The 22642-nt window shown below is 39.8% G+C and overlaps 2 protein-coding genes across 5 annotated transcripts in view; one reads left to right on the top strand and one right to left on the bottom strand.

Moving 5' to 3' along the window:
• LOC109044685 (atrial natriuretic peptide receptor 1) overlaps positions 1 to 22642 on the top strand; it is a 589109-nt gene that overhangs the window by 319531 nt on the left and 246936 nt on the right. For all 4 annotated transcript variants that reach the window (XM_072305169.1, XM_072305168.1, XM_072305171.1 and 1 more), the window contains one exon: positions 19438 to 19552. In XM_072305169.1, coding sequence (XP_072161270.1) covers positions 19438 to 19552 — 115 coding nt within the window. The remainder of the gene's footprint in view (positions 1 to 19437; positions 19553 to 22642) is intronic.
• On the bottom strand, positions 1047 to 9606 carry LOC140225625 (uncharacterized). The gene is made up of 2 exons (XM_072305172.1): positions 7968 to 9606; positions 1047 to 7463 (listed from the first exon to the last, which is right to left on the bottom strand). The coding sequence occupies exon 2, from the start codon at positions 7013 to 7015 to the stop codon at positions 2345 to 2347; it is 4671 nt and encodes a 1556-aa protein (XP_072161273.1). The 5' UTR covers positions 7016 to 7463; positions 7968 to 9606; the 3' UTR covers positions 1047 to 2344.

The raw sequence follows: 22642 nt of genomic DNA, 5'->3' as shown, positions 1-22642 counted from the left end.
TGATCAATTATTTTACAATTTTTTCCCCCTTCCTCAAGCATCACTTTTTCGCATACTTAAGTGGGGAGGAGGGAGCGAATTTGTCACTGCAGGAGGCAATGACATTTCACATTTAATATAACACACACTTTACTGGTGAAACAGACTCTAGCAGCTTCATTCCACACGAAGTTATTAACTTTTTATCGAAACCAAAAACCTCTTCATGCTGTATAACCATCAAGGAGCATCAAACCTCGTCGCACATGGGTGCGCTGCCTCTAGCTCACTGTGTACCTTCTCATTGAAGAAACTAACTCTGGCTCCATGTCCGTAGCAAATGAATTAATCTTACTACAGAGCGTTGCTTTACTTGAACGGCGGGAAGATTTGAATTATTAACGGGATATTATAGGTGGGTGGACAAGTTCAATCTTGTCGAAAAAGATGAACTCAATGCAAAAGCAACCCTAAGACTCAAATCATGTATGAAATATGCTATTTTGTTGCGGGTTGACGATCAGTCCGAGGAACCATTTTTAATTAATATGCTGGGCCAATGACGTGTCTCGTAGTATGCGACATCGCTCTAAACAGTTATTACATAACGTTACCCACCGTATAAGGGAAGGCTGGGCTTGCCTACGGTTGACCAATGACGTTACTTTTAAGCATGAATTGAAGCAATTTGTCCTAAAAGACTTCTCTCCTCAGGTTTTTCATGTATCATAGCTCCTTTATCGTGACGTCACCCCTCTATTAGCAATCATACACGGAGGATTAATGTTTTCTCATATAATCGTTGCGGTTGCCTATTCATTAGGGGGGAAACGTTTAGTTAATACAATTGACCAATCACCTGCCTCGTTTTCTGTGACGTTACTCAAAGCATCCATTACGTGACGTCACCCATTCTGTCCCATCGAGCTGACACATTAATCAAGAAATAATGGTTTTTTCGCTCGAATCATGTTATGAAGTGATGCATTGTCATCTCGAATCTAACAACGTTGTTGGAACTCGGCATCATTGCTGGAATCAGCTAATCAAAACATAGCTTATGCTGCTCACTTCCAACTATATGACGTCACCCCCTCTACATTTATAAAATCTATTATCAATAATGCGATTTGGCAATAGAATCAATCGTATTCGAATGGTGAAAATTTTATCATTAGCTAAAATGCAATGAAATCTTAGTCAATCATGGAGTTTGCAATCTCTAAATCGGCTGATGCATTAATTTCTGTCCTCCCATTTGAGTCGATAATTATAGTTATGATTACAGTTTCGCATTATCAATACTCAATTATGCATGAGAAAAAACGGCTCAGCTGTAGAGGAAAAAGTGACAATCTCAACTGATAGTTAAAAAAAATTTGATTTTTCTTTCCTCCCCAGAAAATGGAGAAATAAAGTATTTAATTCATGCAATTTTTTCTGAAAAACATGTCCTCAGCATTGACTGGGGGAATATTAAGGGATGAGAGATGAAACAAATAAGTCAGGTTTAACAGTTGTGATGACTACAACCGGAGTCAGAACATTTTATTCACATAACTACGAAGGCTAAATTCTTAAAACTGATATCTTATTTTATGATACATGTAATGTCTAAATAGCAACTTTGGTGATATCTTGGCTATGCAATATGCTGATTGAAAATACATACGTGATATTTGATATAAAAATAAAAAAGAGGGAAACTAGAGCACAAAATTAAGACTAGCACGGGAAAATTTGTGTGTGGAAAACTAAGGGATTGCATGCTTTTCTTGAGAAATTACATACTTTAATATATTTGCTGGAATTTCGACCATGAAAAAAAGAGACCACTGGATGGTAAACTCATTTAAATGAGGGGAAAATTTGAGTTGTATTGTGGGCACAAGCAATCAATCGCATACCTTCTATATAACTCAAATGTTTTAGTCAGCGCTCAACAATTAAAATATGATAAATCATACTCATTGAACTTGAGACCATTAAATTAAAACGAGAGGCTTATCTTTTTCTTATCAAAATACTTACTGTTCCATACATAATCCTCTCATTAAAAGAAAAAAAACCAGTAGCAATTAGAGAAGTCCTGACTTGCTCCTTAAGGGATCCAGGTGTGCAGTGAAAGTTGGATGCGAATTTAGAGTTGATAAAAATTTAGATGTTTACAACGGGAGCATAAGAAACATGTATTCTGTAAGTAATGTATGCATAGCGATTTTAAGAGTTATCTCGAGCCAAACTTCATGTGAAATTTTATCTTTGATGAGATTCCGACAATAAAGAGCGTGGTATCAAAGACCCGCCTGGTTGAAACTTTGAATTTGTACGGGAAAAATTTAAAAAAATACACAATATAAAATAACTAAGTGCGGGGACCTGGGTTTTCATTTGCACAAAAATCCCGGAAACGTTTTTCCTCCCTATTATCGCGACCATCATCATTTCTTCCCCTCTTGTTTCCCTGTTTCTCGGAGATCTGTACCATTGAGGTCTCGGTGTTACCTACGTCATCAACAACACGCAGACGTTCGCTCAGTCTATATCGATGCGAATTTCGACCGAACCTACCGAGATAATTTAGAAAATACGCCCCACTATTGATTTCGCAAATATTCTCACGACTCAAAGCACGTGCAAAGTCTTTCGGCAGATGTATTTTAAACTGCTCCCCTTGGATTCTAATGAGAGCAGCGATATATCTCCCATACTTACCTTTAGCTTCCTCTAGAGAATCCAGATGATACTTAATGTCCTTCTGCAACCATGATGCGTGAAGAAATTCGCGCGGTTTCGGAATTTTTCGTAAAGCATCGAGCTCTCTGCTCTGTATCACCGGGTTCTCATCGGCGCAACAGCAGTAACGTATACCATGTTCTGAACTGCTCTCCTTTTTCACACTTAGCGAGTCTTTCATCAATATATTGGTGCCTGATTGTTCAAGGCCGTCATTGCCACTCTCTTCCTCATCTCTCCAGACAATGGGCTGTTTAATGTCTACGTGACCCCATGGCAATGTATCGATACCATTTTCGAGAATGTATCGTTTCCGATCGATATTCCTGAGTCCTATTTTTCGCGTTTGATAAGAGTACAGCTGCATTTTCCGACTCTGAATTCGTCGTTGGGTAACAAAATGATCGGTTTTACCGAATAAGACGTTTTTGTATAAATCAAAATTAATATCTCTTTGCATTGTGCGACCGTCGATTCCTTTCGCTCTGCATAGAAGTTTGACTTGTCCCACCTCGGACTCGCTACCGGCGGCATCAGGTAAGGGTAAGAAACGGCATGCGTACATTTTCGAGCTAAGACCTACAAATTCCCCTATGGTCGCATTGGATGTCTCATCCTTGAACATACCCATACGCTTACAATTTACCGGTGACCAACACGGGTGATCCCGAGGCAAAGTGCTAAAATCTAACCACTCATCAGCGAATTCACGCAAATCAAACACCCAATCATGAGTAATTAATTTCAGAATCAGACCATCAGTATCTTCGTACGCCTTTAAGCATCTTTCTGGTCCGAATTTTCTCATCAAAACATCGTGATAAAAGGCGTACATATGAACCTTGGCCAATTCGAGAACCGCAAAACCTGCTAGAATCGGACGATCGAATTCAATCTCTGTTTTGCGCAGATGAATTGCTACGAGTTGATCTTTGAAGACGGTTCTGTCTTCGAAATCTAGACGGGCAACATACTTCAATATCTGGTCAGTATCGGTGGCCAATTTGATGTTTTTTCGCTTTAGAGGTGATTCAAGGAGCTTGCCGAAACAAGCGTTGCTACTCAGTTTCAGGAGTGACTGGTGAAACTTGGACTTCGCTTGTTGACGAAGCGCTATATTCTTCTCGATAAATTCCTTCAGGAAAGGTCTCTGTCGGAAAGAGAATGCGCTATTAATTTTAACCAGCTCGATACCGTGTCGAAGAGCCTGTTTCAGTGCCACGTAATGGATGACATAGTTTTTACGGTCCTTGAAACAGCCCATGAGACGCGGTTGATTTTCACCGTCGACGGGAGGTATCTCGGAGCGACAGAGGAAGGGCATGTCTCTGTGTAATCGCTGAAGGGCGATCGGATACCTCGTGTCAACGTTGAGGATGAGTCCAGTCTCGGCATCGTCGGCGATCTGCATGACATCAACCCGTGAGAGCTCCTCGGCTGATAACCATCGATAATCGTCGTAAGGGAGCGGTTTGCACATGGCGTAAGCGTACAGACTATTCGCGTCCAGGTAGAGCCCATAGGAACATGGCTGACTCGGATCGTAATTCTCACACTGGGGATTATTCACCGAGAAATGTCTTCTGGTCACCTGACACATTCCCCCTCGAATATTGGACAATATTTGAAAGGTCATGGTGGTATCGCTAAATAGTCTGATTTCCGCTCTCGACATTTTGAGCGCAGCCGAAAACGCGAAACTCGGAAAAGTGAGAAAATTCGCACAATCTAGCTCGTAGACGCTTAAACAGAATTTTCTAAAGTCCTGGAATATATCTGCTAGAAGATTTACATCAATTTGAATGTACACATCTAAATATTGGCCAAGAGTCTTGCAACCGAATTCACGCCAAGCCTCTAAGAAATTCTGATAGTCTACCTCGGATATGTCACTGTCAGTGAGCGCGTTATAAAAATCCTCCCGTTTTGGAGGCTCAGTCTCGTCGAGTTTTACCGGATCGTCAATATAATCATAGCAAAACACGGCTTTCCTACGAGCGATGTTGAACTGAGCGGGAGTAGTGCAAAATTTGCGCGTGAAATGAAATGACGAATCGTCCAAGGTTTCCGCCAACTTCTCGATGCTGGTGTTGAGAAATCTAAACGAGTCTATGAAATTTAAATAAAATCTATTCCCGATGTATACTTTTATGTTGATATAATTTTCTTCGCTGGACGGTATTATATCCACGCGATTTTTTAAGCCCTCTAAACCTTGTACAATATATTTAAAATCGTATTTTGATCCATTATGAAATACGATAGTTACATTATTTACATGTCTCACTTTTATATTACACAGAGCACAAAGAGCCTCGAGATAATTGGTTTCACCAGGCGGTACATATTGATGAGAATGATGACGGACTTTGACAACGCCGGGTTCATCAAATCCCACCCGACACATGGCGCAATGGGTAGTGTTTGCAAAACTTTCGCGATCTTCATCGCTCATTGTAATCTCGGACGTCGTATCATTATACTTGCCGGAAATTTTACTACCAAGATCCAGCATCGTTCGGATAAAATGTTTATGCGGTTCCTCCCCGCGGTAGACCACGGGGGTGGGGGTAGCAAATTCTGGATCGGTCGACACAACTAAATAAGCGTAGGATAGCGGACGATGATGTTGATAATTGAACGAATTCGATTCGAAATTTTGCTCAATTTTTTCGAGATAACTCTCAAAATCCGCATAAATGACATAATTATGAGCTATTGTTTTATGCTCGTCCCTAAAACGCAAATATAGGTCTTTGGGAAACGATGCTAGGAAACAATCTTTACTAACAGCATAGCACAGTTTCTTATGCTCCACAAGGTCTTCTTCGGAATATTTATGGGTGAAACACTTCTGACAAATATAAATTTGACCATGATGCCTAGTTATCTGAGAGCGGACTAACTTTTCAAAATCCGTGATCCAACAATAGTGGAATTTTTCTTCCATTTCGTCCGAAATTAAGAGTAAATTCGTGTGGTCTGCAAGCTGATTTTTTGCCACTCTCATCGGGAAGATTTTAGGTCTAACTCGGTGACCTAACCCGTCCTGAACGTCACCTAACCCGAAAACGGAGATTGAACAATTATTTTTCTTTTCAAATTTGGCAATATCATTAACCTCAACAGGAAAGTCGATACAAGAAAAATCGTATTTATTTTGCAATTTTTCGTAGACAGAAGGTCGAGAGCTGTGTTTTTCAGTTTTGGGTAAAAATTTCCCTAAAACAGAGTACATAAAGCAACGAGTATCCTTATTTTTGACATTCACAACGTAATTGGTCTTGAACGGTAGGTCTATGTAACTCGAACCCTTGCCCAGAGCCCTGAACTTATTTACCTTCAAAATACATCCCAAAATCTGTTTTAGCACCCATCCAGATCCTCTTAAGTAGAAATCAGCACTTTCTTTGACGATACTAGCTTGAAATAGGAGAAAGTTCCGTGCGCAATCTAACTCCCCGTAAAAAGACAAGCTTTTAGTTTTGAATGATACACCTTGAAATTCCCCCTCTTTCGGTAGGACGTACTCAGCGTGAAGCTCTAAAGTCGCTTTAATATTGCCAAGTTGCGAAAGCATATTTTCAAGAAGTTTGATAACGGTTGGTTTAACGTCGGACAGGTGCTGGGTTATATCTAAAACGCTCGAATCGAGATTTTTAATGAAGAAAGTACGCAGCTGATTGCCGGCAGCCGATGGTAATTCTTTAACCTGCTCATCAGAACCAAAAAGATTTTTTATATGCATAAAAGTTCTATTGTGCCAGCTCGATTTCAAGAAAAAGTCGTTGCAAGAATCACAAAAGGAGGCAAATTTCTTTTCTAGAAATCGTAGCTCGGCACCGAGCAGAATTTCTGATTCACCTTCGACTGCCGGGGGGAAATCATTCTTTCTTAATTCTAAAAGATTCGTTTGGAATTTGTGGAACAAAGAGGAAAAATCAGAGTCGGGATTTAACAAAACGTATTTGGTTACTAAACTGATACCACTTTCTGCTTTCTCAAGAGGGATCGATTTTAATAAGTAGACATTTAATTTAATTAAAACTGTCGGATGTTTTTGAATGATTTCCTCTACTTTCTCATCAAACTCAACCTTCAACTCATTTAAGTATACTTCAATATCAGTAATTTCAGAATTCGAATTTTTGAAAAAAAAAGATTTTACAGTTTTCTCCTCGTTTTCTATTTCAACCTCGAATATGTTTTTTAAATGTGCGACGGAGACTTCGTGAGAATAGGTTGTTGAATACTCCTCATTGCAGTAAAGGCAAAAAAGAATTTTACTGTTGGAGCTCATGATGAATCTGATTACTCACACCCTCACACACACACACAACGACGCTTGATCGAGAAAAAAAAATGACTTCGTTCAGTTGATGATCGAAGTACAAGAGCAGCGAGGGCAAGATGCTGCAAGGTACGAGGAAGTCAAGTATCGGCACGAGCTGAGGAGAAAATGCAGACGGAATTTGCGAAGAAGCTGCGTCACAGCTATTTTTTGTTGCGGGTGGGGCGTGAAGTTGGCCCGAGGAATGCTAATCGAACAGGTTGAATGCAGAGCGCCACGGAGAGACTGAGTTGATCGGTGTGACGGACCACCTCAAAGTTGGACGGCGGCGGTCTAAATCACCGATGAACAGCGAAGAAGAAGCAAAGTAGTTGCTTGCTAGCACTAGGTCAGGAGGTCCTGATCAGGAAGCCCGTGGTGGGTGTAAATGGATCCTTCTCAAGCTATCAGTTTCAATCTGAGGGAAAAAATTGATCTATTTGTTGATATTTATCACCGATTTTCTTTAATTTATCAAGACACAAGATTAAAATTTAATTCAGTTTGTTTATTAACTATGGAAAAAATGCATACAAAAAATATACCAACTTTCAATCACTGGTCTCGTAAAAAAAAAAAAATAAGGTACGGTAATTTTCATCCCTCCCCCTTTAAATTTAATTTTTACCATTTCTCATTTTACTAAGAAAAAAACTGCAAGAAAAAACCTTTATATTAGTTGTAAAATTTGAGTATCGTTTATACGGAGGAAAAAAAATTCATGAATCCGTAAAATTTTGTAATGATATATGAGTTGAGGAAAAATCAAAAGCTGGATTTTCTCTCATCCGATAATGTTCTTAGTTTTTTTGAAAATAGCAGACGTCAAAGCAAGACTTGTGGTTTCATTAAATCCAAAATTCATTTTGATTTTTCATCCATAGAAAGGTAAAAGAGTTCGAAAAATTGTTACAAACCTTACCGTAAAAATTGAAATAAATTTGATGTAGATGGTTGAGGAAACCAAGATTAGCAGAGAGAAACACATACACAAGAACACGGTGTAACCAACGAAAGGGCAGAACTGGAACTGATTCGTGTGTTCTAAGTTTCTTCATCAATTATAAAATCTTAAATGTCAAGTACCCGAACTCCAACAAAATCGCTCGCTAATCCCCTCACAAGCGTGGGAAAAATTGATGCTTGAGGAAAAAGTAGCCGAATTACTGCGATTGCGATCACGCTTGTGGAGGAGATATGATTCGCGGAATTTGATTACTCTCAAGGTCGAGGAGCAATGACCTTTCCTTTTTAAGACTATTCAACTTTTGCATCGACAAGATTGAACCTGTCCGTCGAGTTGCAATTTCCCGCTGAAGATTCAAATTTTCCCGGTGACCAACGGATGGATAGTTTTGATGTCGCTCATTGCTCCGTAAGTCCAATTAGCTCCCACAACGTTGTCGGATTCGAGATGACAATGTGACATTTCACGTCATGATTCGAGAGGAAAATCATAATTTCTTGGTCAATATGACAGCTGGGTGGGGTGACGTTACGTAATGGATGCTTCGAGTGACGTCACACAAAATGGATAGGCAACGAGTAGCCGGGTAAAGCTGAGTCCTCTCGTGTGGTAAGGGACCTATGTTGCATGAAAAACCCTGTGCAGATAAGTTCTTTGAGGATGAATTTCCTCAATTCATGCTAAGAGTAATGTCATTGATCTTCCGTATTAACTAAAGTCAATGCTTGAACGGGTAGGCAATCTGCAACGAGACCCCTCCCCTCCCGAACATGATCGTGAAGAGAACGGGTGACGTAACGTTATGCTAAAGAAGCTATGCCGCATGGAAAACTCTACGAAGATGGGACCTTTCAGGGAAAATGTCATTTCCACTCGAAGCAACACTGTTTTAATTAGTTTGAAAGTGGGTTCTGATTGGCTAGTTCCAGCAACGTTGTCAGATTCGAGATGACATTGAGACATTTCATAACATGATTCGACCGAAAATCATGTGGCAGCTGGGTAGGGGCTAACGTGATTCGAAAGAAAATCATATTTTCTGTTCAATGTAGCGGCTGGCTAACACCAGAGACGAGGTGCGAGTGATCGATTATCGATATTTCCCCATTAGAAGCTATGGTAAAGAATCGATTATAAAGGTGATCGATCCTCCTCCATAGGTATAAATGGCAGATCAATCGATATATCTCACAGCATGACACGCTGCTGGTCAACATGATTCGAAAGAAAATCATTTTTTCTCGTTCAATCTGACATCTGGGTGCGGGCTAACATGATTCGAAAGAAAATATTTTTTTCTTGGTTAGTGTAGCAACTTGCCCCTCATTAATTCAAATTTTCCCGCTCAACTTTCAACCCTGTTACGTCACAACTGAAAAACATGGTTGACATGTCATACAATAAAACACCCCCAACACCCTGAAATAATTCCGATTTTTCTGCACAATTTTACAACATTGGTGACGTCACAACATGAAACATTGTTGCCAGATTGTATACTATAACACACATATCACATACCCACCATCGCGAAATAATTCGGATTTTTCTGCACAGTCTGGCAGCTGGGTGGGGGCTACTTCCCATATTCTAGCTACTGCGCTAATATTCTTGTAGGCGTTCTTTCTTAGCACGGCAGAATAGTCTGGCAACATCGCAGTGTATTTACGTTCTCTCGCGAGAGAGACGACGAATTGCCTAGCTTTCCGTTTACTCGACGTTTAGCCTATCTAATCCGAACAATTCAAGCAAAAAATTAGTTCAGGCAGACGAACGAACTCTACATTTTTTTCCCTGGCCTAGAATTAAGCTTAACTCCCGTGCGTTAGCTCACGGTCGAACGGGCCCTCGATTTCGACCCCCCTTCCCCACCGCGGAACCCCTTAGTCAGCGCTAATCAAGAGGGGCATCTACAGGGCGAAGCGATCGAAATCGGCGCAACTTTCGGGAACTGCTGACCCAGTCCCCTTCACCGGGGAGCAAGTTTTGAGCTGACTCGAATGGGTCCCCCGCGGTCGGAAGGGGGGGGGGGGGGGTCGCGAGTTCGGACGTGAGACCGGCCGCACCCCGGTTCGATACTCTCCGCCGCCGCCGGTCACCACTCATCGGACGCACCGGTCGAATTTCTTGTTCCAGTGTTAACAACGTGAACCCTTTGTGGTTTCGTGATTCACGCGACTTACCTCCATTCTGTTGAGGAGACATTGTCGGGATACTCTTTTATCGTTGGCCGCGTTTGATCAAGGATTGTAACCGATTATTCCTCTGTTTTCTTCTTCTTATTCCTTCATCTTCTTCTTCTTTCTTACAATCTGTCTGCCTCTCCTTTTTCCCCTTCTGTTTTTTCTCCTTCATCTCCACCTTCTTTCTCTCTTTCTCATTCTCCTTCTTTATCTTCTTTCTCTTCTCCTTCTCCACCTGCATCTCCTTCTCTTCTTCCTTCCTCTCCTAATTCTTCTGCTTCTTATTCTTCGTCTCAATCTCCTTCTTTCTCTTCTCAATTTCCATTTCCTTCTCTTCTTTCTCTCCCTCTTCTTCCTCTCCTCCTTTTTCCTCTCCTCCCTCTTCCTCACTTCCTTCTTCCTCTCCTCCTTCTTCCTCTCCTCCTTCTTCCTCACTTCCTTCTTCCTCACTTCCTTCTTCCTCTCCTCCTTCTTCCTCTCCTCCTTCTTCCTCACTTCCTTCTTCCTCTCCTCCTTCTTCCTCTCCTCCTTATTTCTCCTTTTTCTTCTTCTTCTTATTCTTCTTCTTCTATCCCTCCGCCTATAAAAAGGTCTATTTCCAAAGTCATACCATCAAATTTTACCCAAGATTCTTGAAAATTTATTGTTGTATTTCAGAAAAATCACAGAGCATTCACTCCTCATTATTTTAGAATAATTACGACATACCTCTGAGAACTCAAACTATCAATATGCAGCATAGTGAGAATACGAATTTATTGAAATAGAATAGTATGTATGAAAGAAAAATGAAAATATTGATCGGAGTTACGGCGTTCTTCCTCAGTCCGGCAGAGCAGGCCGTCGTACTATATTTAGTAGGGAAAACGCATCGCACTTAACAGTCCGTCAACCGTCCAGTAATAAACTATTCACAGCATAACAACTGATCTCCTCGGAATCCTCCCTCACTAAAAGCACCGACCGCGGATCTCTCCGCAGCGGGAGATGGATGGACGGGGAGGGGGAGGGGGGCGAGGATCCCGCGAGCCTACATACAACCGGGCGCGCCTTTCGCGAGTAGGGGTCGTCAGTGATAAATTGAAATTTACAGATTGATTCCGCGAAGCCGGTAACTCCGGGGGGGGGGGGGGTTACTCCCGAGAAATGGGGGCTCGCCGCCCCCCCCTCCGCACCCGGTCACATATCGGTTAGGTGTGGTTATCGCGGGGGGTGGGTGGGGGAGGGGGCGAGACGCGGGAGTTTCCGCCTCTTGTCGGGGCGGACTTCCGTTTTTAAAATAAATCACGCCGCGCTGCGCCCCCTCGCCTAGCGTTGCCAAAAAGGCGGGGATACGGCGCGCTTTTAGGGGTGGAATTTTGCAAATGGACCAGCTGACGAGGTACGAATTGGACTACTTTTTGCAATTTGGAACTATACATTCTAGCCCGGTTTAAAAACAACGTATGTGTCAGTAGTTTCCCTTTGCACATAAGTGTTTTTCCAGAAAAGCTAGAATTTATAGGTCCAAATTGCGAAATGCATGCAGTCCAATTTGAGCATTCTGATACGTGTTCCTTACCCAAAATTTCACGAAAAACACCATTCTTGTAACGTGAATGCTGCCGTGCTAAAGAAAAACGTCGTATGAACCCTTAAGCGTTGCCAAATTTTCTTCGATAAAATACAAATTTACTGAGAAAATTTATACATCTTTTTCCTTGAATTTTCCAGACAATTTTGTTCGCAATTTAATCTAGAATATCTAAAAATTGGACATATATGCATGAGCAGATAGTAGAATCTGTTTCTGCAGTTCCACTCGTCAGTTCCGTGAAATTATGTCGCCACCACCGGGATTCGAAACCGGGACCTATTGGTCTAGAGTAACCTCAAACTTGCTTGCTGCTAACAGCCATCTCCTCTGTTTGTTTACGACCGTTCACCGGAAAAAAACACATTGAATCTAGAGTCCAGACTCTTAAAAACATCGACAAGAAAAAGTACTCTTGATTCAATCAGAATCTAGCTTAAATCAAGAACCAAGCCACTTAATTTAAGCGGATTTCGTTTTGATTCATGCAAAAATCCGATTGAATCAAGAGTATTTTTTTATATTTTTGTATATTTTCTTGTCAATGTTTTCAGAATTCTGGATTCTAGATCCAATGTGTTTATTTTTCCAGTGTAAGAAAATCGTGTCAGCCTATTTTCTCGCGACCAATGAAAAACCGGCACAAGTATGGCTATCCTCTGTCTAGGAAGGTACTCTAGAAACAAGGCCTAAACTTTGACAATTGAATGAAAGTGTTGCACAAGAGCAACCAGAGCTGAAAGTAGATGAAATGAAAACATGGCTACATCGCACCGTGAGCCGTGGGTCTCATATCACTCATGAATATGCTCCTGCGCCCACAGTTCCGGATTCGCGCGAATTTCCGGGAGAGCAGTTTCCTAGAGCCCCTCTCGTGACCGCGGCTCACTCTTCATCTCCGACCACCGTCTCATAATCTAGAATTACCAAAAACAATTTACTTAAAAGATGAAAAATGGAGAGGTCCATATCCGGGGAACGTCAAGTCGTGCTTCTTAATGTTAAACATTTCTACATCCTCAAGTTGCCCTCCCTGTACAATTCTACCGTGCTAAGGAAAAACACCGTATGATTTGACCACATTTCCCTTGATAAAAAATGTACTTCGTAAGAAAGCTATGCATATTTTTCCTTTAAATTTTTAGATATTTTAGATTGAATGGAGATGTTGCATGTGTGAGGAATTTGCGATTTGACTGTTGATTCTTGTGTAAATGTTTGCAAGAAACACGATGGTGCCACTGGTTTTCTCTAAAATCAACTCCCAAGCTCAAAAAAAGCTCTTAACTTGAGGTCAAAATGGAGGGAGTATCCCACTCTATCCTGAGAGTCCACTCCGACATAAAGACAATCTCTCCATGCAAAGATAGGGAACAAATACATTAGCAAGGTTGCCGTGTTTTCAGTTTTGGAGTCCCCAAATAAAGTGGCAGTCCTGTCAATGTATTTGCTCCCTATAGAGCTTTTTTGGAGCTTGGGAGTTGATTTCAGAGAAAATCAGTGGCACCATCGTGTTTCTCGCAAACTTTTACGTAAGAATCAATAGTCAAATCGCTAATTCCTCACACATGCAACATCTTCATTCTGACGTGCTGAGGAAAAACGACGTATGAACATTCGCATGTCACCACATTTCCCCTGATAAAAAATGTACTTCGGAAGAAAGCTGTGCATATTTTCCTTAAAATTTTCAGATATTTTAGATTGAATTGCGGACTAAATTTTCTGAAGAATTGGAAAAAAAAAAATATTTACAACTTTTCCAATAAGTTTATTTTTTATCAGAGGAAATTTGTCAACGCCTGAAGGTTCATACAGCGTTTTTCTTTAACACGATAGAATAGAGACCCTTTAGACGGAGATTGTCTCTCAACACGTTCTGGATTTTGTCCAGGGAATTGATTCGACTGGTTTTGGGGTGACATAACAAACGGAAAGGGATCATCCTCAACTTGAATATTAGCGTTGGATAATGAACAGTTTCAGGTCGATGATGAATGAAAGTACCAACCTTTTTATCTCGATCATTCTTCTATGAAAATTACCCTCCATTTACAGAAATACTTTTGCCCGTGATAAGTCTCATAATTGTAAAATCGCATTTTTAGACTTGCACTACCGGGGGTGGTGGATCTAACACCGAGTAGTTACAATGTTTCAAGCACCGTGCTGTATGTGCAATGCGTGAAGTATTCCTGGAGTCTTGTAGGCTCTAATATGCGTCTGCGTCTCACGTACGCTGACCGACTGCACCGCATCTGGCGCAATGCGAGAAGTATCCATGCAGTCTTGCAGGCGCTAGTATACGTTTAACGCCGGGTGTTTGGCGCAATTATTCGACATACTTACTACATACTACATACGACATACTACAACTTAAGCATTCTAACACACGATCTCTCACCAGAAATTCACGCAGAACACGATTCGCGCAACAAAAACTACTGAAATTAACACCTAGCCAAGATGTAAACGTTTTACATTGATCACGGGAAATTCGAATCGCTTGGTCACAAGAAAAAAAATTTCCTACGCGAGTTAAATTGAGCACTACAACGGCTTTAGCAGACTACTCAATCGAGCATTGTATCTTTCCCTCTCTGAGTTGTTCAAAATGTGTACAGCTTACTATAGCTGAACCAAAGCGTCAAGATTGAGGTTGCCATATTCTCGTAATGGTGAGACTGTGATAGTGACTTTTAGCGCTCAATTGAACACAAGTGTATTATTATTTCTTCCATGAGCGGAAAGTTTGAATTATTTATTCATAAAAATGCTATTTACCATTCAAAAACCAATCAGATCTAACTAAATCAAACCTAACCCAACCTAACATAATTATACAGATGCTACTATACCAATCGCTCAACTCTTTGGTCATCCGTCATCATAAGGCAAATCTGAGCGTTGCTTTCTGAAACAAACCTCTACATTGTAGGTCTCATAGCAGTGCGGGATCTCTAAAATATGTTTTCTCCATTAAGCTCCCAGTCGTCCGCGCTGCGCTGGGCCAGATCTGAAGAGACGGCTCAGAGTCGTCCGTCGATTGTTTGCGTTATTTCGGCGATTCTCCGGTAGATTGCATTCTCATCAATGTTTATATGAGTAGTGTGGCCACCCTATGACTTATTGTGCACGGTAATTTCTTGTTTTGTCACGGTTTTTTCATATTACTGTGCGTTTGCACATGAAATAACCTCAAAATTTCCTGATTTTCTCTGATTTTGCGATTTTTGCGACTTTGACAGCAAACCACAATAAAAAAATCATTGCGCTCAAAGTTTTCACCATGTTTCTCAAACGTTGTATTGTGAATGCTCATTGTGCCAATTTCCACCCTCAGAGAAAAAATTTCCGGATTATTTTGAAGTGTTCCAACTTACTGGTTTTCGCCAAATTAAATCGTAATTCCTGGCCCGGCAGGGTCAAATTAAATCATAAGTCAATGGGTTAAATAGAATAAATTAACAACAGAGGTTCTATAGCTTGGACAGAGAAAACAGCCGTGAAAAGCGGAGGGGGCGAAGAAGTTGGATGGGAAGGAAACTGAGGCCTAATTCAGGGGGAGACGACGGGAGAATGAACTCAGCAGCGTTTTCGACGCCTGTCAGACCACCTGAATAAATTTTCGATGGAGTTGCCGGGGAATATGAGAGGCGCGATTGGCCGGGACTACAAAGGCTTATTTAGACGTTCTGACTCGGGCTGTCAATCATACTTTTTTTGTCGCCGCGCGCGGGAGAGCGTTTCGTCGATGATTAAAAAAAGCTCTTCGTCAATCAAGCCCGCGACATCACAAAGCCCCCGGCCGGAACGTGAGGGGGGGGCGTTTAGGGGGTGGAAAGGGGGGTAGCCTGGAAAAAGATGTGATTATACGGTTAGGTAATCAGGGCGGGATGTGAGTTTTAGACGATGCGACTTCTCGGTGTAGGGTGGAGTGTAAATATTTTTCCGCTGACTGTTGAGGATAACGAGGAGGAGTTTCAACAAATCGTCTTCTTATCTAGGATGACGTTGAAGAAATTCCTGCCCTGTTATTTTTATACCTTGGCTGATTTATGAGTGCAACAGGGTGTCTACCGTCAAGGAAACCCGCTGGAAAACTGGAAAATATCAGGGAAGTCGATGTTATCAGGAAAAACTAGTCATGGATTCGAAAATTTTGAGTGCACCAAGATAAAGCTGATTTATTCGCGCAAAAAATCAGAAAATCTTGTCTGATATATAAGAAAACATACGAAAAATGTAGGAAAAATCTAAAGTAAAATTTTAGTAGACGTTCTGTACAAGGAAAAGCTATTTGCAATGTTTCCTCATGTTTTGCCGCAAACTTGTTCTGAATGGTCGCTGAACGCTATTAGGAATCGGTCATTGATTTTTCCAAAATAGGCCAAGGTGCTGCATTGGGGATTAGAAGTGGATTTTCCCGGCTTGAATGCGATAGCACTGCTGTCAAATTTACGAGTATAACAGCATGAATTTCAAAATCCGATGATTTTGATCGATTATTATTTGTCCAAATAATCTGTCTGAGTTTAACTTTACAGGTTGAAGAAAATAAATATAATTTATAAAAAGACGGTAAAATCCATTGAAAAAAATTGATCAATTCCAACTTTAATCGTAATTGAATCCGTGAGTTCGAAAAAACACCCACTCGGAAAAAAGAATTGTTCAGGAAACACCTAAAACTGTGCAGCGGGCGAAGACGTTAGTTTAAGAAAAAACTTTGTGGTGCCAAAGGACAAGTATTCAGAGAGTTTGTAAAGCACCAAGTTGAAATCCATACACCATGTTTGATGACAGAGAATTAAGCGTTCAAAAATTTCCGAGTTGGTGTGTTTCCGTTCTCACCGACTTTCAGATACTGATTTTTCATAGTCTGCCCTGAAAAAATTCTATTTTTCGACCTGAATAACGCTTGAATATTTATATAACTTGTTGGTACAAGGTAAACTGAACCGTAAAAAGAAAACCTCAAAATCGGATGGTCACCCGTTTCCCTTGAAATGGCCAAAAATTGGTATTTCCAATGAAATACTTCGATTCTTCCCTTAATTCGCTGTATCGAGCACTTCCGATTGCAATTTCGAAATTTCCTTTTGCGTGCAGATGCTTTCATCCATAAGTGTTACTAAACCGCAAAACAGGGAAAATCGAAAAGAACCCGAGTTGGTGTGTTTTCGAACTCACTGATTCAATTGCTCCGATCAACAAACTGCTCTGGCAGCGTCGAGCAACAATGATTCGATTAAGCGCTTTTCTATCAGCACGAGTCCATCAAAACCTCCTGCTGCTCAGCGTCCTGCCACGGCGACCCCAGTGGCGAGGCGTGAAAGATCGATTATCGACACTTCTCCATTTAAACCTGTTGCAATGAATCGATTATTGAGATGTTCGTTGCAAACACCCTGTGTATTGATCCTTTTCCATAGGTTTAAATAACAGATCAATCGATATATCGCAAAGAACGACACGCCACTGGGCGACCCGTTGGTTTTGTCCCTCTCGACCAACGCGACGCCGGATCAATAATTTTAAATGTGTCAATCAGTGTTGTATGGAATAACAAATTATAGATCAATATTTGATTTTAACTAGCTTGCATGTGACGGAAGGGAGCCGACTTGAATATACTGTTTTTAAAATCTTTCAACTTCGTCTCTGTGGCCATTTTTAAATTACACTGAAAAAAATATTGTAGATTTTACCAAATTCGGACATGCACAGTGAAACCAGTATGGTAATAAATACTGGACTGTATGGTAGTATTTATTGTACAAGGGTATGTTTCAACAGGATTCTGGTGGATAATACCATAATTCTTGTTATTTTCACTAATTGGTATCACTGGGTAAAAATAAAGTAGACTTATAAAAGATGTTACCATATTTACTATTGTTGTATGATACTATTAATGTTACCATATTTTTTTCTCAGTGTACCTAACGGTAAATTTGCGGTTTTTTGACACCCTTCCTACCTTCCTGTGAAGCTCCAAAGCGCTCTGCTGGAGCCGCCCCCCCCCCCCCTAAAAAAAAAATCCTAAGTTTGCCCAGACCCCCTCCCCTAATGCTTTCCTTTTGCTCAGTGCAATGTACTTGCGCCTTTTATTTTTTCTATTAAGATAAATTCTTTCGTAGATGGGCCAGTAGGAGCGGTTTCTTTGTGCAAAGTGTGATCCATGATGTGTAATTTGAATTTTAATATTGATGGTGAAACTAATAGACCACGTATCTCGTTTGCGGTGTTGGAAAATCTCCGCTCTCATTCTATTTTTTGAAATATAACAAATTTAGTATTATTCCTTGAGGCTTTCACAGAGTTTTTCCCACAAACTGGAAAACCATTTTTACATATTGATGAGGTGCTACGGTGAACGCTCTCCAACGTCTTAACGTTAGAACCGTCGTCTTGTTTGGGATTACAGAAGTCCAATTGTTTCGAATTCGGATTTTGTCAAACTGGAGTCTTCCATTAAAGTAATCACTGTGGAGCTGCGAATTCAGTTGCAATTTCCTTTACGCGTCGCCGGAGTTTAAGCGACCCACATTTATAATGGGTCAGCGGGCCATTATCGGTGGTGTCACACGCTATTCTGAAACGAGGTTGCCCGAATCGATATTAAAAATTCCCTTCTTCCATTGATCGGGGTAGATTAAGAGTGGCAGTTTGGCAACACTGACCGGAACCGATTTCCGACTTCAATTCGTGTCCCGTAGGGACAAATGTGTGAGCATCGGACTCTAAACACCGCGCTTTGTGAGTAAAGTGCTTGTCGGACGGTGGAAGTGTCGCGTGAGAAAATCGTCGACTCAAATATGAAATATCATAGAGAAACCGCTTTAATGGTCTCTCGTGACGCAGTAATAACTTCCGGTGATCACCCTGATCCTTATCCGGCGATGACTGGTGAATGCAATGGTGACACCACCAAACTATTTTAAAAAATTCTGCTTGAGTATACACTCGCGCTGAACCACGTCTCAGGTTTTTGGGAGCTTTTAAAGGGGCATATCTATGTTTCATTCTTTTTATTCAACCATTCCTCATAGCCGTGCTAAAATTTTTAATAATGCCGAAAATTTCTCTCCTATTTTATCATCAAAACCCACGAGGAGTACTGTAAATGTGAAAAGGTAACAGTGCAGGAATCTGAAAAAAAAGAAAATCAAGTTTTCAGCAAAAATTTAAAGCACACATTGCACAAAATTTCAAAATGTGTTTTTTGTTTGACGTCCATCCGTTTTTGAAATACCATTGATTTTCGCGAAATTCTGCAAGAATTCCTGGATATTTTATTATGACTTTAAGTGCATTTACATTTAAGTATGAACATTCTTCATTATTTCTGTGAATTAAATTACCATAGAGCTTCTGGAAATGGATGATTTTCTGGTCGCAGAGGTCTTCAAAACAATTTCAGCAAAGCCTAAAAAAATTCCTCCCTTTTTTAAACAATTTAATCTCCGAATTGAATTCATTCTTTCGTTCTCTTTTTTTCACATTTCTATTCATTTCTATTTCGTAGGATGTTGATAACTTTGTATTTTGAAGGAAACCTTAAATAAATGTATTTACCAATCAACTGCCCTGGTAGTTATTACTTTATTGAATCTATTTGAAATTGCCTCAATATTTACGGATCCGATTGACTTTTTTGTTGCAGTAATCGTATTGTGTGCCACGCCTCCAAAGGTTCGTGAAATCATGCTCGCAGCGGAGGAACTGAATATGATTGACTCCGGAGAATACGTATTCTTTAACATCGAACTGTTCAGCAAGTAAGTGAACTTCCGTCCTCTTCTTCGATATTCTTCAATATCTGTACCGCATTTGCAAATATTGATTGAAATAGAAATGACTCAAGATGCAAATGCTCACCAATTGTAATGCCTGACATTAAAATTTCGGTAATTAAAGTGTGCGCGGTGACACGTGGCACGCTGCGGCGCGGCCAGCCAGCCAGCGCGGAACGTGCATTGGCGCCTACAAACCTAAGGGATACTTCAAGCATTGCGCAATGCGTGAGGTATCCATTTAGGTTTGTAGGCGCCAGTGCGCTTTCCGCGCTGGCAGCACGCCGCTTCGCTCTGTGTTGGGCTCTAATACTTAAAATCGCGGAGTCAGCGTTTTTTAACTCATGATTTGGAAATTTTTGCACACTCTGTATGGATTATTCTCTTTTAAATTGATGGAAAAAATATGTATTTTAGGAAAATATAATTTTTGTTTTTTGCAAATATTATGGTGTTCCGTGTCAAATTTAATGATTTGCTGAAATTCGTATCTTATCTAGTGGTCTGTTGTTACTACGAACTGAGATAAAATTGTCACAAAAACTTAAACTCTAAAATTTCTAGACCAGTTAGCAGCAATTTTTCCTTCAAGGGAGGATCATGAAAAGCAAGTTTATCTTTTCAACTGCCTCTTGTGCCAACTTTTTCTCTTTCGACCATTTGCTTTTAATTTCACTTGTTATCGTGCCCATTTCTCTCATTAATTCAAGCGCAAACCTTTAAATTAAATGCTACCAATTTCCTGCCTGTTTTTGCTTATTTTCTTGGATAGACGGAGGAACAGATTTAAATCACGACGTTTCTAATGAATAATTTAAGAGGAAAATTAGAGTGGGGATGATTAAAGAGAGCGTCTTTTTCAGGTTCTAGGAAACTTTTTCCAACATTAGCTGCGGTGCAGTGATTGAATTTCTTTTTCTTTTTTTCTTCATTGATATACCATACAAGTACATACTATTTACAACAATAGACAGAGGGGTATCTGTCCTTTGACATTGCCTCCCTCTATATACTACAATCTAAGCTTAAAATTAATTCTACTGACAATAGGAGGAGATTGAATAGTAATAAAATAATATAGCTAATTAATTTTAAATAGTTACTACTTGCCTAGGCAATATTCGAAAAACTCCTCCTGTAAGAGGAGAAAAAATCATCTGCTACTGTACTTGGTCTAATTTTTCACATAAGTGAATTACTAATATTAAAACGAATACTTTACTCCTTTCATTAACTGATAAAAAAATCTGTTTTCTATCATTTAACTTTCTACTGTCCTATTTGTTATCAAGCTAATAAGAGCCACATTTTAAGTTCATTTCTGCATAGCGATAAGGCTATTAATCAACGTAGTTAACTTAACGACTTGTTCTGTGAGAGAGATTAAATTCTTCTCTAATTTGTCTACATTATTTTTATGATTTATTTCCATTTCTGTAATTTGGTATTGTAGCTTCTTAATTGTCTGATTATTTTCATCTTCATTTAGATTGGGATTCTTTGAGGAATTATTATCTATTAATTTTAGTTTTTGTTTCTTTAAAGTTTGGTAAATGGGACATCCTTTCCATTTGGAGAAGTGTTCTCCTTTGCAGGCAATGATTAAATGTTTCTCATATTCACTGACTATCAGTGGAAAGGAGTAGAATAAAGTAGTGAAAACTGCATTGGTAAAGATGCATCATCGAAAATTTATATCCAAATCGAATGATCATTCTCCACCTAAAGTTAGTACGTTAATCCTATACGTGGAACATTTATCAACTCGAAAGAACTTAAAATATTTCGACGTTAGTCAAAATCAAAACAAACCCGAAAGTTTTTTGAAGGGTTTTCATCGTGATTACAACCCTTCTGAAAATTGAGCTTGAAATGTAAACAAACGATTTTCGTTGCGTTCGAACTTTTTACAGTTTTTCTCTCATGGAACGCAAAATCCAAATCCAAAAACAACACATGATGCCTTATGATACAAATACCTTGTTTCTCTCCACGCGGAAAAGAAGGAGAGATAACGATGCCTCACTCATATTTTTCCTGCATGACTTTTCTTTCGTATAAACAAGGATTACGCTGAATGTCTCTACCGTAGGTTCGTAACTTTATTTAGCATTGTTGTGGTTCGTATTGCATTCATGAGACATCACTGATAAGGGTTGAAACAAGCTCGCTTCAACACAAGCATCATGGCTGAATTTACTTTTTCTCCATAATCCAATCTGACTTCCACTTTTCGCTTCGAGGAAAAAGTTTCAAAGCCGAGAAAAACCTTTTTGGGAGGAAAAAAGGCATCGTAGCTAACATTTTCGAAAGAGGGTACCACGCCATCCTGCAATTTTAATTTACTTTAATTCTGGTCCGTGATCAAAGCCTACACAAAAGGGCCTCGTGAATTGACGTCGCACTGTGGTCTTGGTATCATTGCTCCTTGGCGAGAGAGCTAACAAAGATCAGAAAAACAAAAACAAAACCACTAAATGAATACATCGTGTTTTTGACTGTGTTTTATTGTTTATTATTAAACATTTTTCAAATTAAGAAATATATAATTAATTAAATGGTTCATAACTCTGATGTCTTCCAAAAATTGATTCGATTTACTTATTTATTACACGTAATGAGTAATAATCGATCATTAATCGTTAAATCGATCAGTACCTAAAATACGGTCTAAAACTCAAACACTGTTAAACATCCTTTGGGTGAATCAAATATGTCAAATAAGATAATAATTATTAAAATAAAGGGATGCTTCAAATTCAGTAATGCAAAAAGATAGAATGGTCAAAGACAACGCTTCAAATAAACCGGGTTAGTTTCCATATTATGTCTCTTACTAAGTAGAAAATTGAATCGGTTGATTTGCAGGATCATCTAATTTAACTATTTTATCATTTTGTGTCCTTAATTTTCAAAATCAGTTGAACCCGAAAAAAGGGTACTGATCGAACATTCTGGATATAAAAAAGTGTGCGACACCTCACAAAATGCTGAATTAACCGCTACAGTATAGTTACTTTGGCAATGTCAAGATGTAAAACTAACTGCTGTCGCGGTCAATTCAGCGTTTTGAGG

Source organism: Bemisia tabaci, chromosome 10, assembly GCF_918797505.1.
Source record: "Bemisia tabaci chromosome 10, PGI_BMITA_v3".
NCBI lineage: Eukaryota > Metazoa > Arthropoda > Insecta > Hemiptera > Aleyrodidae > Bemisia > Bemisia tabaci.
The sequence above is the reverse complement of the archived record's forward strand: the minus strand, read 5'-3'. Positions and strand labels throughout refer to the sequence as shown.

What these genes read in the sequence shown, in the direction of transcription:
- LOC140225625 (XM_072305172.1), bottom strand. Translation starts at nt 7,015, where the DNA reads ATGAGCTCCAACAGTAAAATTCTTTTTTGCCTTTACTGCAATGAGGAG.